Genomic DNA, 17,562 nt, shown 5'->3' on the forward strand with positions numbered 1-17,562 from the left:
GCTGGAGGGAGGCAGGAGCCAGAACTGGAGAGGACAAAAATAAAGCACCATAATATTTCTTTCTCTAAGGCTGAGATGGTTGTCTGAACCAAACAGGGCCTGTCCAGACCTGCTCATCCAGAGACCTGACCCAGAATGGGTCAGAAATGTCCTGAATGGGCCAAAGTAATACACACTGGGAAGGAAAAGTCATCCTGTCCCCCGTGGACACACACAGGAGGAACAGACACACCAGATAAATCCTCTTCCTCACACTCCACGAAGTGATAATGTCAGACCAGACCATGAAATGTGTAGAAAAGGATGCAAACTCCCTGCTGTGCTCAGGGCTCCCTGCACAGGCTCAGCAGGTCCCTGCTCCTGCCCCAGCTCAGCACAGGGGAATGGGGCAGCAGCAGAGCCACCACAGCACTGGGAACATTTCCTGAACCTCAGACACTGAGGAGAAGGGTGGAAGTTTAACCAGAGGAGAGAAAAACCAGGAGAGCCCTAACATGACTCTCAGAGTAGGAGATACAAACATTGGAGTTACAGGAAGAGCAGCTCACCCCACAAACCCATGGGATTGGGAAAAAGCCCCATAGGGACAAACAATGGAAAGGCAACCACGGTGTCCTCACTAACACTAACACAGTGTGCAAGAGCTCTTTGCAGTCAGCAGAGATGCCCAGGAATGTCCAGGTCCAGCTGCACAGCCTGGGCCAGGGGCACACCACCTGGGTCTAAGCATTTTTAATTTTCAACCCCAGAGCATTTTTAATTGCTTTAAGGAAATCCAGGGAAAGTGAAACTGAAAATGGGAAAAAAATCAGAAGAGAGAAAAGAGATGAAAAAATATCAGAAAAGCCAATATTAAAAAAAGAAATCCGATAAACACAGGTGTCATGGTTTGAGAGGAAGTGAGGTTTTTTTGAGATGCTGTAGTCAAACCAATAAATGCTCAGATTTGAATATTAGCCCCTGATGTAGCCACTGAAGACATAGATATGCCTTTGAGAACATAAGGAGTTAAAAGCAGAAAACTCCCAGGAGAACTTTCTCTTAGTTCCAGTCAGTGAGAAGTTCAAACCTGCCCTGCCCAGGTGCTGCTGGCTGGGTGGGGAGAGGAAGCCATGCGGCCAGGTAAGGTAAGCCAAGGCCCTGAAGACAGAAGAGCACCAAGAAACATCAAGCAGCTCCCCTCCTCCAGGAGAAAGAGAAAGAGAGCCAGCCTGTGGCCACATTAAAAATGTAATATCATGGCCAGCTGAGAAAGAGAAAGAGAGAAAGTGCGGCAAGAAGGTGCCCAGCGAGACAGCGTAAGAGTTCTGGACAGGCAGAGCCTGAGATTTTTAACCCTTTTCTTAGATGATAGAAACCTTACAAATGCTAACCCTCCTGGAGCTGAATGAGAAGAGAATAGAGTTGAGATAAAAATAAATAGGCCACGAGAGAAGTGAAGAAGAATCTTAAGTAGAAAGAAGTGATAGAGTGGCCTTTGGCTAGACTTTTCTTGTATAGCCATAGACAGAACTGTTTTTTCCTGTGACACAGAGACTGCATTTAAAAAGAGGCAATAGCTCAGAGTCAAGAGAGTTCAGTGTTGTTATGTGAAAGAGTGTGTAAACAAAGATGATGAGTGAAGTAGTTGGTGCCCTTGGTCTTCAGCACAAGAGAACATCTCTGTTCTTGAGACGCCTCAGCTCCAAGAAGTGAAATTCAGAGAAAAGAAGTGTCCCAAGAAACTGTGCTCTTTTTAAAATTAGACAAAACACCCTTAAAAAGAAAACCCTAGAAGCAGCTCTGGTCCATGCTCAGTAGTGAGAGCACTGAGCACTCCACAATGGCAAATGATCTCCAGGCGGTGCCACGTGTGACTGGAAACACCAGAGGTCTCAACTCTGTTTCCAGAGGAAGCCTATGGCACAAGAAAGACTCCTCATTCCTTGATGAACTGAGAATTAATTATCTAAAAGGTAGTCATAGACTGAAAGTTAGTGATCTAAAAGATGGATGTATTAAAAATTTAGTAAAAACAAAGTTTTTAGAAAGTTTTCATTCTTTCTGTGTGTTTCTTTTTACATCTAGTTGTAAGTTAAAAAAGTTTTCTCTTCTTTATTCCTAAGTTAGAGCCTGCTTTGCTCTATTCCTAGTCACATCTCCCAGTAGACCCCCCAAAAAATGTATTTTCATAGAAGCACTAGCATTACACCAGCATCAAACCACAAGCATTTTTAATTGCTTTAAGGAAATCCAGGGAAAGGGAAACTGGAAATGGGAAAAAAAATCAGAAGAGAGAAAAGAGATGAAAAAAATAACAGAAAAGCCAATATTAAAAAAAGAAATCAGAGAAACACAGGTTAAACATCTATAAAAATTCTTTCAATCCCTTTTTCAAATGAAAAAATCTTTGAAATTTCCGTATATTGCATCAAATTACTTTCTAGCTTCCCAACCAGCTTGCAAAAATGGTGTTTAACCAATCATAGCTTTCTTAAGTATTGCAGATACATATCATTTGGTTCAGAAGAAAAAAATACTGCAAGGTTGTTGGGGGGCAACTTGGTTTAACAGTCCAGACAAATTTGCTTTCTGAGGTGGTGTCAAAAGGGTCATGGACAGACTCTGGTGGTATCTCAGCTCCTGGATCCCTGAACTGTGGTTTTCAAAAGGGAAAATGAAGGAAAATTAATGTCAAGTGCTGAGCTGAGATCTCAGGATGAGCACTCATGGTCTGGCACAGCTTTTGAAGCACCTGGGACTCCTGAGCATCTTTGCAAGGGCCAAAGATTGGCAGAAAAATGACCAGAGTCCCCCAGAGGTTCACACGGGCAGCTTGTGCTGTGCAGAGGCAGGTGAGGATCCAGCTTGGTGTGATTTGATACCCCCACCCCAGCACACACAGTGACACCTCCCAGGTCCCTGTCACACCCCCTGAAACTCGGCACAGAGCTCAGCTGGGCACGGGCACACAGGCGGCACTGCAGAGGATGGGGGCAGTGATTTATGCACCCTAATTAGCCCATTTTTTGGCAAATAACTGTAAAAAAAGACCCGTGGTTTTTAGCAGAGCCCCTGTGAGACAGCCAGCCCAACTGGTGGGTTCACTCAGCTGCACCAGCTGTGCCCTTGGTGCTGCTCCAGCCCTTGAACCCAGGGCTGTCACCCCTCCCTCCCTGCCCTCAGATCAGGCACACAGCAAAAACTGCTCCTCACTACGAACCCACACTGGCCTTGTGGGGTGCTTTGTAGGATCCTCACCCCTTGCTCTGCTCTGAGTGTGCCTGGTGCCAGCCAGGGCTGCAGTGGGACCATGGCAATGGCTCACAGCAACCCCAAACCCCCTGCAGCCCACCCACAGCTCAGCCCTGTGCTCCCCACTTCATTCCAGCTCTGCAAAGGGGCAGCAAACACAGGCTGGGCTGAAATCCAGTGCCCAAGCTCAGCAGGAACCCAGGGGCTGGAGCCAAAAAGCACCAGAGGGAGCAGGGTTAGGATGCTGGGGATATTTCCTGGGAAGGTGGGCAGGCCCTGGCACAGGGTGCCCAGAGCAGCTGTAGCTGCCCCTGGATCCCTGGCAGTGCCCAAGGCCAGGCTGAGCAGGGCTGGGAGCAGCCTGGGACAGTGGGAGGTGTCCCTGCCATGGCAGGGGTGGCACTGGGTGGGCTTTAATGTCCCTTCCAACCCAAACCAGTCTGGGATTCTGTGATGATTCTGTGTGGGGTCAGGACTTGAGAGCTGCAAATATCTGATGCAAGCCCATACAAAGAGGAGTTGTTTGAGCAGATGATCATGTGTATAAGTGTGTGCGTGTGTGTGTGTGTGTGTGTGTGTGTGTGTGTGTGTGTGTGTGTGTCTATGAAAGCACAGACTGTGCATGCACAGCTGTGAGCCTGCACCAGCAGGAAGCACAGGAGTGCATCCCCCTGCAGGGAAGGTGCCTGGGTGCTGCAGTCCTGTGCACAGCCTGGCTCTGAGCTGGGGGAGAGCACGGGGGGTGCCTTGGCATGAGAATTTACCCACAGAGCAAAGGGCATGGCTGGGGCCAGCAGGCTGGGCCTGTGTGTCCCATCAGGGCCGTGCAGAGTGCCATGAGTGAAGGGTCTGTGACCTCCTGCACTCCTGCCTGCCCAGGGGTTCAGCCCAGGGCTGGGGAAGGGATTTTTCCTGCAGGCTGAAGGGAGCAATGTGCCTTTGCTTCATTACCTGTGGCAGTGGGGTCAGCTCCCCTGCTAGCAATGCACTCCCAGCTGAGCTGCCTGAGGAATTTCAGAGCTTTCAGAGATCCCAATCAGCAGAGCTCCTGAAAATTTGGTAAAATTCACCAGCTGGGCATGAGAAAGAAAGTGTTGGCCAGTGTTTCCATGGAGGGAGCCTGCCCACTGTCCCACATGACAGCTGAGGAGGTGGGAAGGAGCTGAGATAGCCCTGAGATAGCTCAGACAAGTGCAGGGAGGGGTTTGGGGGCAGAGCTCTGACTGAAGTGACTCTTTGCCTTTCCCTGCAGTGCATGGAGGAAGGGATGGGCAGGGCCACTGTGGGGCTGTGGGGCTGCTCTGTCCTGCTCCCAGCTGGAATCTCAGCCTGTGGGGATCTGCTGCCCTGTGGGGGCTCCATCAGGCCTGGCCTCCACCTCCCTGGCCTGCTCTCATACATTCCAGGCTGCCCTGCTGAGGGCTGTGCTGCCCTGCTGAGGACTGTCCTGCCCTGCTGAGGGATCTCCTGCCCTGCTGAGGCCTGTCCTGCTGAGGGCTGTCCTGCCCTGCTGAGCCTGTCCTGCCCTGCTGAGGGATCTCCTGCCCAGCTGAGGGATCTCCTGCCCTGCTGAGGGCTGTGCTGCCCTGCTGAGGGATCTCCTGCCCTGCTGAGGGATCCCCTGCCCTGCTGAGGGATCCCCTGCCCTGCTGAGGGCTCTCCTGCCCTGCTGAGGGATCCCCTGCCCTGCTGAGGCCTGTCCTGCCCTGCTGAGGGCTCTCCTGCCCTCCTGAGTGGTTTCCTGCCCTGCTGAGGGCTCTCCTGCCCTGCTGAGGGATCTCCTGTCCTGCTGAGGGCTGTCCTGCCCTGTTGAGGCCTGTGCTGCCCTCCTGAATGGTTTCCTGCCCTGCTGAGGGCTGTCCTGCCCTGCTGAGGGATCTCCTGCCCAGCTGAGGGCTGTCCTGCCCTGCTGAGGGATCTCCTGTCCTGCTGAGGGCTCTCCTGCCCTGCTGAGCCTATCCTGTCCTGTTGAGGCCTGTGCTGCCCTCCTGAATCGCTTCCTGCCCTGCTGAGGGCTGTCCTGCCCACTCCCAGGACAAACATCTCTGTGCTGCACCAAGCAGCCTCTCGACTCATCACCTGTGGGTGCCAGTGAAGGAGCACTGACCCTGACCTTGTCAACAAAAGCCACTTTTGTCCCCACCTGCACCTTCCCAGCCCTAATAGGGCTTCTGCTGAGCATGGGCTGCAGTGAGGCAGTAATAAAGCAGAAAACCCTTTCAGTGAACAAGCCCTGTGAGGGCCTGGAACGGTTCCACTGAGAGCACAAACCAGAGGGAAATCTATCCCCTGACTGGAGAGACAGACAGACCTCACTTAACCACCAGGGCAAGGGGCTGGAACTGAAGAAGCTGTTCAATTGCAGCAGGTCTAAACTGCATTTTCCAACTCCTCCAGCAGCAGAGCAGGTATAGTAACTTATTAATTTATTGAATTATTAATTTATTAATATGTTAATTTATTAATCTGTTAATTTATGCATTTATTGATTTTTAAATTTTATTGTTTTATTAATTTATCTCCCTGTTCCTCTGCTGCAATAATCTGCTGTGGGGTGGTGAGGGGCTCAGCAGCCAGGGTGTCCCTCCAGCCCCACAGTCCCAGGTGGTGGTGTTGAAGAGCACAGACCTTCCTGAGCTGTGCAGCCCCAGCTCTGCTCTCACACTCGCTGTCAGCTCTCCCTTTTCATGGTGCCAGCATGTCAGTGGCAGATTTGTTCCAGCTGAGATGCAGAGCAGAGAGAAACACCCCCAGTAGCCTGTGGGGGACGGGAGCACTGAGGGAAAGTCAGAGGGGGATTTTTGCAATGCTCAGCCCATGGGATCTCCCTGGAGGGCTCTCCATAGCCATGCACACCACAGTGATGGGAACCACTCTGCTGCCTTTACCTTGAGAATGCCTCTCTCCCCCAGCTCCCTGCTGGCCTCTCTCAGAGGTGATGGATCCCAGAGACCCCTCCCCAGCAGGCAGGGCTGTGCTGGGTGCTCAGAGGGCCTCAGTGGAGGAACAGCTCATGATTTCATAAGATGTACAAGGAGGCCAAGCCAGAGTGCTCTGCCTGATATCTGCAGTATTATTTCTAGAACAAATGGTTGGATACTGGAGCAGTAAACTCACTTCCCTTGGGTATCCTTGCTGAAAGACTGGTACAGCTCATGGACCACTGTGCTGACTGGAGATGCTCTGAGAGCATCAAAAGGTTCTGGGCAAACCTGTCCAAGCTGAGGCCCACACCTTTCCTCCCCTGGTAGCCTTGAGAGGACCAAAATTAACCCAACTTCAGCCCCTTGTGAAATTCAGCTAAAATTGTCTGATGCCTCCAAAACCAACTAGGGGCGTACATAAAAAGTGATCCTACAAGCTTGTTTCCATAGAAACTAAGCTGAAAGATATAATTTCCTGAATTAAAACAAAAAAGAAAGCAAGCTGATCACTGGAAACCAAAAAGGGAGCAGCTGAATATCCCTGTGTCACGAGCCAGCCTGTCCTGCATGGTGTGTGCAGAACCTTCCACTCTCCTGTCCCACAGCTCTACATCCCTCTGTCCCCCACTCCACTCCCACCTTTGCTGTCCCCTCCACAGTCCAAACATCCTTTGTTCCTCTCCCCAGTCCCTGCCTGCAGCTCCTGTTCTTCAGAGAGCTCCAAGCCTTGGTGGGCAGGAGCTGAGCACGATGCCAGCCAGGCAGGAGCTCCCTGAGGGTGTGGGGTGGGCAGCCTGGGCTCCCTGCCCAGCCTCTGCCAGGCAGCTGCACCCCTGAACCTGCTCAACACCCCAGATATTCCCTGGAGAGCATCTCCCTGCCAGCACTGGGTCACCACTGTGGGTGTCTCCCCCAGCCCTGAAGGGAGCCAGGTGGGGGTTGTGGGGCTGCTCTGCAGAAAATGGGTTTTAAAAAGGACAAGAGTGGCAGAAGGAGAGGACAGGGTCAGCCCGGGGGTGAGCACTCCAGGCCAGCACAGGTGGGCAGGGCTGCTTTACTGGGCACAGCCCTGCAGAGATGGAGCAGAGAGGAGGTGCAGGGTCCCCTCTTGCTGCCATGGTGGGCCCTGTGACAAGGACCCTCCCAGTGACATTCCTGTCAGATCTATCTCCTCTCCGGAGTAGCAAGAAGCAAATTTCCCCTGAACGCTTCCTGCCTGCTCTGCCAGCCCTTCTGCCATCCCTATCCATCTACCCACGCCTGGTGGGACCCTGGCAGGGTGTGCAGAGCCCCAGCCCTGCCAGCCACCATCACCATCTTGGCTTGCTGACCACCCTGCCATGGCTTCCCTGCTGGGAGATGCCAAAATCTACTGCTGCTCCAGCCAAGCAGTGCTGCTGGTGCCTCTCTGGGAGCTGCTGCTCCTCCTCCTGAAATTTGACTTTATTTACCACGTAGGTGGAGTGACTATTTTTGCACTGAACATTTACATTTGTGAATATTCACATTTTCCAAGCAAAGGCTGATTCGTGCTTCGAAGCAAGCTCTATCTCACCCACTGAGCTCGTGTGCTGGATGAAATCCTGCAATGGCATTTGGAAGGCCTGGCTCTGCTCAGCTCATCCTTTGCCTTTCCTAAGGCTTTAGGTGTTTACCAAACGGGCTGTGAGCTGAGGGTGAGGGCACCACCTCATTGCCCAGGACCTCATCCAGCCTGGAAGTCTCTGAGTTCCCACAGGGACAGCTGAGACACTGGAATCTGAGCCTCTGTCTTGAGTGCTGACCAGACTGAATGCCATGTGAAGCCTCAGGATATTCTGTTATCTCCCCTACCAGTATCCCACAAACCCAGACAAGTGAATGCAACCAGACAACCTCCCAGCCCCAGAGAGATGCTGCCCAATGTGCAGGCTCTGACAGGACCCTCTGCCCCTCCCAGGTTCCCCCAGAGCCCCTGGCTGGCAGCAGAGCCAGGGCAGGAGCCAGCCTGTGCCTCTGCCCTGGCTGGAGAGCAGCGAGCCCGGCAGCCTGGCACAGCAGCGCTGCAGAAATCATCCCGGGCTATGTAGGTCAGCACTGGCAGCTGCAAAAAAATGATGAACCCTGGAATGCAGGGGGAGAGAGAGAGAGAGAGAGAGAGAGAGAGAGAGAGAGAGGGAGCTGCAGGCTGGGCTGGAGAGGGTGGACAGACAGACACAGAGAGTGCAGACACCATGAGCCCTCCTGGCGGGCACTCCTGATTCACAGCACACGTATGAGGTACCAGAAGCATGCATCAGTTACCTTATCAGAGTATATAGACATGCGTGTTGTCAGACCAATGACAGGGATCCTGTAGAAGCCAGCTGTGTATGATACAGGTGTTGGTGTTAGGTGATCGTTGGGAGCAGGAGGGTGACTAACTAATATTGCATAGACCTGTAGGACAGGATACACGACACAAACATTATTTCACGGGAGCGCCGCGGCCATCGAGCGTGATTTTTTCCCCTTTTCTTTGCTGCAATGCTAAACGGCCCCACGTTAACATGACAATGGCACTGCAATGGCTCGGGATGGGGAAGAAAGGGCTGTGCCGGGAGCAGGGGTGCTGCGCCACGGCTGAGGGGGACGGCTCTGCTCAGGGTTCCGTCCTAATGGAATGCCGTGCCCAGGCGCTCCGCTCGCTAAACTAATAACTGCCACAGATTAAAGGGAAGCATCTCCCTTCCAGTCAGACTGTGTAATGCGATTTCTTTAACCACACATTTAATACTCGGTCGTAATTCCCCTCTGAGGACCATTAGGAACAAAGTGGTCAGCTGGGACTGTGGCGGGAGCGGGAGCGCGGAGCCCGGGAGAGAATCTGCCATCTGGCCCTGGGCACAGGGAATGGCAGAGCCCGGAGGGCGGGGGCAGGAGCCGGGAGCTGGGCTATACCAAAATGCGAGAGGAGGATCTCGGCAAAATTCTGCTGTTACAGCAGGGCTGGGATTTTGGTCTCCAGCAGGATCCTACTATGTGTCAAAGGGAGAGGAGGGAGCTGGGTACTCCCTGGGGATCCTTTATTACACCAATGCCCTTTCGCAGCACAAGGACTGTCCCCAGCTGGTGACAGATCTCCAGCAAGGGCTTTGATGCCTGGAGGAAATAACTCTTCCTTCTCCAAGCATCTGCCCAAGCCCCAGGATGTGCCCAGCGCCCGGGCTGGAGGGACAGATTGGCAGGACAGGAGAGGAGGATGGAGCCCGCCTGAGGAAAGGCCCCGGGGGTCTGCGGGAAGAGGGAGCATCCTGCTTGGCATTGGGAGGGAGAAAATTGAGCGTGCAGAGGGAGCTGGGCCAGCCGGAGACCCTGGATGGGAGTAGGGAGAAATTGCTAGAGAAAAGGTTGGGAAGCTTCTGGGGATGCAGGAGGAGGGGATGCCCTGGGCAGAAGTGCCCGGTGTGACACGGGGTGAGGACCCGCCCCCAGCAGGGCGCTGGGGCAGGAGCGGGCTCGGGGCAGCGGCGGGGCCGTGCGGGGCTCGGTTTGTGCCGTGGCGCACCGCAGCACCGGCAGGAGCCATTTTGGGCGCGCGGGCTGCCAGCCCCTCCTGCGCCCCGCAGCCCCCGCTCGGGCACGGCGCCAGCGAGCGGGGACCGAGCGGGGACCGAGCGGGGCACAGCGGCCGGGACAGCCCCGGCTGTCGGACGGAGCGGGCACCCCGAGCCCAGCGCCCCCGGCAGCCCCGGCCGCGCTGCCCCCGCACGGCTGTGCCCGTCCCCACGCTGCGCGGGGACAAGGCGGGGAGGGGACACGGCCACGGGCATCCATCGGCCGGCAGCGCTGAATGGAGCCTCGGCCTCCCCCGTGCCAGGGGACAGCGGCGAGAGCCCGCGCTGCCGGCCCGGCCACCTCCCCAGGGCTGTGCCGGCCACCCTGCACCGCCACGGCGGAGGCTGAGCCGCAAAGGGCCAGCTCTGCCCCGCGCTGGCAGCCCCTGCCCTGCCCTGCCGGCCGTGTGTGCCACACGCGTTTCCCCGCGCCCTGGGCGGCTCAGGCTCCGTTCGTGCGGTCCGGGGGCGCGGTGCCATCTGCGCGGGCCCACGCGGACCTTCCGCGGCTGGAGGGGTGGTCTGTACCCGCCCGTCCCCCGATGGCCCCGACTGACGGCCTGGGGGTTCGCCGGGCTCTGCACACAGGGCAGGGGAGCTGGACAGGCCGGGCCAGGGCTGCACCCGCCGGCACCGGGGGCTCGGGCTGCACCCAGGGGTGCGCTGAGAGTCACCCGAGGCACAGGAGCGAGGAGCGTTCTGCGCTCTGTGCACAGCCACACACAGCACACACGGAGTCGGTGTGCATGTGCGTGTGCGCCCTGGGTCTGTGTGTCCGTGTGTCTGTGCGTGCCATGCCTGTGTGTCTGCACCCTCAGCCGTGTGTGCCCATGTCCCGGGTGTGCGTGTGGCAGTGGGTGTGCCAGGTCCCTCACGCAGATGTATGTGTCCATGTGTCACAGCAGCTGTGCATGCTGGCACAAGTGCAGACATGTTGTGTGTGAGCCCATGTTTGCACAGCAGTGCAGTGTGCACATGGCGTGTGTGTGCACATAGAGTGTGTGTGTGTGTGTGTGTACATGGAATGTGTGCACGTGGAATGTGTGTCTGCACATGGTATGTGTGCACATGGAATGTGTGCACGTGGAATGTGTGTCTGCACATGGTATGTGTGCACATGGAATGTGTGTGCGTGGAATGTGTGTGTGCACATGGTGTGTGTGTGCACATGGAATGTGTGTGCGTGGAATGTGCATGTGCACATGGTGTGTGTGTGCACATGGCGTGTGTGTGCACATGGTGTGTGTGTGCACATGGAATGTGTGTGCGTGGAATGTGCATGTGCACATGGTGTGTGTGTGCACATGGTGTGTGTGTGCACATGGTGTGTGCATGTGTGCATGGAATGTGTGTGCATGGAATCTGTGTGTGTATGGAATATGTGCACATGCAGTGCAGCCCGTGGGCATTCCCACATGTGTGTGAGGGCACAATCTGTGGGCACACAGGGTGTTCCCTGTGCCCATATGTCCCCCCAGTTTGGGGGTGCCCGTGTGTGCTCACACCTGACTCTGTGTGTGCCCGTGGTGCCCATGTGTGGTGTAGGTGTGTGTGCACATTGCTGTGTGCATGCACAGCTTTGGGTGGGCATGTATGTGCACAACTGAGGGCATGGGGAGCTGTGTGTGCCCAGAGTGTGAGCCTGTGCGTGTGAGCCTGTGTGTGCCCAAGTGTGTGTGCGTGTGTGTGAGCCTGTGTGTGCCCAGGGACTCTGTGTGAGCCTGTGTGTGCCCAGGGACTCTGTGTGAGCCTGTGTGTGCCCTGGTATGTGTGAATCTGTGCATGCCTGGGCTTTGTGTGTGAGTCTCTGTGAGCCTGAGCTTCATGTGTGAACCTGTGTGTGCCCTGGATGTACCAGTCTGTGTGTGCCCTGGGTGTGTGTGTGTGTGAATCTGTGTGTGCTCTGGGTGTGTGTGTGTGCCTGTGTGAGCCTGAGCTTCGTGTGCGAACCTGTGCGTGCTCAAGGGCTGTGTCTGTGTTCGTTTATGCGTGCTCAGGCTTCATGTGTGAGTCTGTGTGTGCCTGAGCTCCATGTATGAGCCTGTGTGTGCCCAGGGGCTGTGTGTGATCCTGTGTGTGCCCTGGGTGTGAGCCTGTGTGTGCTCAAGGGCTGTCTCTGTGTCGGTTTATATGTGCTCAGACTTCATGTGTGAGTCTGTGCCTGCTTGGGGTTCGTGTGTGAGCCCATGTGTGCCCTGGTGTGCGTGTGGGTGCTTGTGTGCACCCCAGAGTGCGTGTGTGATCCCTGTGTGCCCTGAGGGGTGTGTGTGTGTGCCTGCATGTGCCCCAGGGCTGTGGGGGTGCCCCTGTGTGTCCCAGAGTGCTGGTGTGAGCTCGTGTGTGCCCGGGGGCGTGTGATGCCAATGTGCACCCTGGGGGGTGTGTGTGTGAGTTTGTGCATGCTCTGAGCCGGGTGTGTGAGCCCATGTGTGACCCGGGTGGGCACTGCAGGTGGCCCTGCGTGCCCTGGGCGGTGTGTGCAAGCCTGTATGTGCTGTGCCGGTGCCCAGGTGTGTCCCAGGGTGTCTGTGGGTGCCCGGGTGTGCCCCAGGGTGTATGTGGGTGCCCGAGTGTGCCCGGGGATGCGGGGAGCGCTCAGCCGGCCGCGCTTACATAAAGGCTGCAATGCGGGCAGCGCGCCCCGGGCCCGGGCAGACCCCGCACGGCTCGGCACGGCTCGGCTCGGCCCGGGGGCACGGCGGGGCCGGGGCAGGGTGGCCGCGGGGGCGGCGGCTTGGGTCCCGCCGGGGCCGGGGCGGGGAGGGGGTCGCCGTCCCGGGGTACCTGGCTGGAGATGAGGTCCTCGCAGACGGACAGGGCCATCTGGATGGCGTTGGGCTTGTGGGTGACGGAGGTGGCGTTGAGCTGGAGCTTCCAGGTGCCGTGCCGCTTGTTGGCCTGGTTCACCGCCTCGCGGAAGATCTGCTCGTGCTTCTTGGTGCTCAGCACCGCGCCGATATTGACGATCTTCGGGTCGCAGCCGGCGCGGGCGAAGGACGAGGAGAAGAGGAGGGCGAGCAGCAGCAGCCGCATGGTGCTCATCCACGGGCGGCCCGGAGCCCGCCGGGCCCCCCGCGCCCCCCGCCCGCCCGCCCGCCCCGCGGGCCGCCCGCCCGGCTCAGCGCGGCCCCATCGGGCTCGGCCCCCGGGCCGTGCCCGGCGCTCGGCGCGGGCGCTGCGGGCGCTGCGGGCGCTGCCGGGCGCTCTCCCCGGTGCTGAAGCGCCCGCGCCGCCGCCGCCGCCGCCGCTGCGCCCCGCCCCGCCCGCCCCGCGCTGCCGCAGCGCCCGCCCCGGCCCGCCCCCGGGACCCCCGCCCGCCCCGGGCGCTGCGGCAGAGCCCCCCTCCCCTCCCCTTCCCTCCCCTCCAGCGCGGTGTGCGGGGTCGCTGCGGGGTCGGTGGCACCGCTGGCAGGGCGCGGGTCCCGCTGGCCCCGTGCGGGTGCGGGGTGCGGGTACGTCCCGCAGCTCCTGCGAGAGTCGCTTGTGCGGGGGGTGCGGGGCTGAGCTCCGGGGTCCCGCTCCGCCCTTTTCACCTGCAGTGCCCTTTCGGGATCAGGGTATCCCCGGTGCCTCGAGAGGCAGGGAAGCACCGGGCATTCGGCAAACCAGGGACTGGGTGTGACACGGTCCATGGGTTTGTTCTCCACACCAATATTGCCAGTTATGCAGCACCTCTGAATAGCACACTTCCGCAGCTCTGCCTGGGCACAGCTCTGTGTGACATGGACTCTGTCATGGTCTGTGTGCATTCCAGTGCTGGGGAACCCTCCCTTGACCAGCAGAGCTCCTGGGCATAGATGTTCAGCTGACGCTCAGCCTGGTTCCTTGGCTTCACTCTGTCCCTCCAGACAGAGCCACCACTCTTCCAGACATTAGCTCACAGGGCAACCAGCCATTTCCCTCCATTAAATTCACCAAATTACTCTGGGATATAACCTTAAGATTTCTCTGCTGAGGAGATTTCTTGGGGTTCTCATCATCTACCTGTTGTTGGGCTACCGTTAGCCTCTGTTAAGGAAATGGAGGCACAACAGCTAGTGGCCAACATCTGGAGGGCAGTCCAGCTCCACGGCAGAAAGAGACTGAGTTTCACTCCTGGGCTGTCTGTCCCGTTCCAGGGCCACAGGGGTGAGGTGGCCAGAACAGCACATTGCTCCCCAGATCTGCCACTTTGGCTTTTTTGGAAAAAAACAACATGTTTCAGGTAGTGAGAGGGTGTTGCTTTGTCACTGCATGGGGCAAATGGCACAGCCAGCCCGGGCAGGGAATAGACCGAGCACTGCACAACCAAAACCACCAGGGATATTTTTACACCACCATTTCTGGGGTGCTGCTGCAGCCCACCTCTGTCCTTCCTTTGCAACGTGAGTTGAAGCAGAATATTTTCCCCCAACGCAAATTTTCTCACTGGCATCTCTGAAGTGTGAGTTGCCATGGAAACCATTTTGCCTGTGTCCCACATTGCCCACATGCACTCGGAAGGAGCTGCAGGAGCAAAATGGCCGTTGTGTAACGCTGCAGGGCTCAGCGTGCTGGGCTTGGGGCTCTGCAGCCTCTTCCAGCCATGAGACCCTCTCAGGAAGCTGCAGACCATGGCCTGTGGAGGCAATGAAAGCCATGGAGGTCGTGATGCGCTCCCTGAGAGAAGGAAAATGGCCCCACCTTGCCTTAACTCTTGCAGTGCTTGGCATGGAGCTCCACACCAACCCTGCTGTGCTCCTGGAACAGACTTCCAGGAAAGCTTAACCCTTTTCAGTGTCCCCATGTCACTGACACTCCTCCACGCATGGAGCTGAGGGCCTGGCTGGATTCACATGGTGTGGGTTTGTCTTGAAGGGACAGAGGGTGAAAGCCAAAGAGGGTCGCATCCCTACTCTCAGTGTGCACAGAGCTGACTTCATTCCTTCCTCTGCTACCAGGTGCACCTGCAGTGGGTTGTGTGGGAAGAAACTGTTCTGGAGTGCGCTGTACAGACCTGGATGCTGGTGGGTGTCATGGCAGTAGAATAACAAAGTCAAGACCTGGCCACAGCAGGTGGCTTGGCAGAGAAGACAAAGGAAAAAGGCAGGCTCTGAAACGTTATTCAGAGTCCAAGAGCTCTTTCCCTCTCATTACCTGGAGTTCCCTGCAGGGAAAAGGAGTGCAGCTATCGAGTCCTTCTTGTGCTGCCCAGGAGTGTGGGATGGCCATGCTTAGGATGGAGCCTACCATGCTGGCAGGCTCTTCCCTCTGTGCCTCCACTCATTTTTTGTCTCCAGAGACTCTTGTTTCTGGCACAGTTGTGGAGACCTGAGAAAAGCCTGCTTCCCTCTCAGGTCCTGCCCCCATGGCTGTGCTGGCAACAGGAGCAGCCCGGGTGACAATGCCCCCAGCCAGGCACAGCCAGCACAGATGTTGTCACCACATGAGTCTCCCCCTCGCTGTGTCCTTGGGCTCTTTGATGCTCTGAAGGCAGAGGAGTGTGCAGGGCTTTCCCAGGTAGGAGCCACCTCCACCAGCTGCTCCTGGCAGCCAGGGCTGCTCTCTCCTTTCCCTGTCACTGCTCCTGGCACCTCGTGGCCTCCTCCTTGGCCATGGCTGAGGGCAGGAACTGACCTGGGTTGGCTGTTAGCAATTACTGCAGTGTGATGCTGCTCTTCATGTGGCACCTCCTGGATGCAGGGGTTGGACAGGAGCATGGGAGGGCTGTGGGTGAGGTGTCCCCTCACCAGTGGGTGCTGAAATTCCTCCCATGGTCAGAGTGACTCACTGTAAAACTGGGAGACCTCAGAGGAGCAGTGCTGAACCCAGCTGGAAACTTCACCTGCCTCGGGGTAAGGCATCAGTCCCGGTGGTAGAAAAGGCAATGGGGAATTTCATAGAAGACAAAATAAAGTATTAGGAATATGCAATTTGTGCCACTCCTTGTGGAGCTACCAAACCATGCTTCTTTTGAGAAAGCAGAAATGGAATTGAGAGGAGTAGCTGCAACCCAGGCTGTGGAAATGGCTCCTGTGTGCAGCTGCAAGGTTAATCTGAGGTGTAAAATGGAGCAAAGCGCACGCAGAGTGCCCATGGCAAGGCTCCAGGCCTGGTACAGAAGAGCTGCCATGGCATGTGGGTGTTCCTACAGGGATGAAAGGATTTGCAATGCAGTTGCCACTTCAGTATTCCTGCCTTTGCTCTGGAAGCAATCACTGGTGATAAAATCTGTGAGACAGCAAATAATGATGCCAAATCACTTGGGTTCTTTGATAAGCACAGAACTGGAATGTATTTTAGTACAGCCAGTGCAGAGCCATGAAAGCAGAAGCAAGAATTTTTGGTCCTGCTCTTCAGACAGGACTGCAGATCCAGTGGAGACATGGACTGTAATTGTGGTCTCTAATACTGACCTGGGGATCAGAGATCACGAATTGCCAAACAAAAAGGTGGCATTGTTGTCCTTGAATTCACCCTGAGGAGTCAGAGCAGCAGCTGGCAACAACTTGAGCCTCTGCAAGGCAGCACTGGGGAACCCTGCACAGGAAGGCTGCCTGCAGATCTGGGCGTCACATTCTTTACAAAGAGGCTGAAAAATGTGAGAGACCACCCTTCAGAATATTTGCAGGAAAAACTCCCCATGAGCTGCTCCAGCAGAGGGGAGATTGGACGCAGTTGGAGCCTGCTGCCTTCCAGGACAGGGACAGAGAACAGCACCAAAGCCCAGCCTGAGGTCTAGGCAGGGACAGGGGACAAGGGAGGGGGTGCAGGGCCCCAGCAGCTCCTCACAACCCTGCTGGAGGCTGGCACAGTGTGTCCTCACTGCCAGTGCTCTGGGGCTGTGGTTTGTGTGAGCAGCTGGGACACAGCAGGATGTCCTTGTCACAGGATCAGGCACAGACAGACAGGCAGTGACTGGAATCTGAGGGGAAGGTGCCCGAGGGCTCTGCTCCTGTGGTGGAAGAGCTGCAGGGAGCAACGGGGTGGAAACCAAGGGGGGAGTGTCTGAACAGCCCCTTGGTTGCTTTTGTGCATTCAAGCCCTGTCTCCAGTTCTTTTCCAGACAACATCCAGGATGGACTGCAGTCCCTCAGTCCCTGTGCTCGTCCTGAATGCTTTCCCAGCTGAGAGGGACTGAGCCAGCCCAGCCTGCAGCTCAGGAGTGGCTGCTGGAGTCCCCAGGCAGCACAGCTCCCTGCTCTAGGTGCCCATGGGCACCCGTGTTGCCTTTGCCCAGCTGTGCCCACAGGAAGGAGCTCCGGGCCCCCAAGGCCTTTGCCACCCTCCCGAGCAGTGTTTGGCACACCTGGAGCCCCCCCTGTCACAGACAGGAGCTGCAGCACCACCCTCCAGCTGGTGATGAGAATGGAGGTGTCTCCCCTGTGCAGAGATATTCCCAGCACCCAGCAGAGCTCTGCCTTCCCCCAGGAGCTGGGCACACCAGGGATGGGGAGATAAACAAGGGGCAAGCAGTCAGCCTGGAAAACTGAGGGGTTCCTGGGCAGGCAGGGGGATCTGGGGGCAGAGGTAAGAGGATGGGACATGGAACATCAGTGGCTGGAGGCAGAGATGGTGAGAAAGCCCAGAGCAGATCCTGTGCAACCAGAGGGAGCTGAAGGTGCAGGAACACAGTCAGATGTGCTGTAGGAGGGGTGGGAAGTTCAACTGCGAACACTTTCTGAGGGAAAACCAGGATCTGCATGTTTGAAATGCACTGTAAGGAAATTTTCATTTTGATAACATTCCAATTTTCTGCTGGAAAACCAGCCAGAAGCTCAGCTTCAGCTTCCTGCACATCGTGTCCCAGGAGATTGGACAGTTTGTCCTCAGGGACTCCAGTCCCCTGGAAGTGCCACACAGCAGGGCTG

General features: G+C 56.6%; 1 protein-coding gene across 17 annotated transcripts in view; it reads right to left on the reverse strand.

Annotated features, from left to right (window-relative positions):
* Nucleotides 1-12,817, reverse strand: part of GRIN1 (glutamate ionotropic receptor NMDA type subunit 1) — a 41,082-nt gene extending 28,265 nt beyond the window's left edge. For all 17 annotated transcript variants that reach the window (XR_009115433.1, XM_058038197.1, XM_058038191.1 and 14 more), the window contains exons 1-2: nt 12,518-12,817; nt 8,442-8,576 (exon numbers count right to left, since the gene is read on the reverse strand). Coding sequence is in view for 16 of the 17 variants with exons in the window: in XM_058038197.1 (XP_057894180.1) it covers nt 8,442-8,576; nt 12,518-12,775 (393 nt within the window). In the remaining variant the exon portion in view is untranslated. The remainder of the gene's footprint in view (nt 1-8,441; nt 8,577-12,517) is intronic.
* Nucleotides 12,818-17,562: the final 4,745 nt, after the last annotated feature.

The sequence above is a fragment of the Melospiza georgiana genome, chromosome 20, assembly GCF_028018845.1.
Source record: "Melospiza georgiana isolate bMelGeo1 chromosome 20, bMelGeo1.pri, whole genome shotgun sequence".
Classification (NCBI taxonomy): Eukaryota; Metazoa; Chordata; class Aves; order Passeriformes; family Passerellidae; genus Melospiza; species Melospiza georgiana.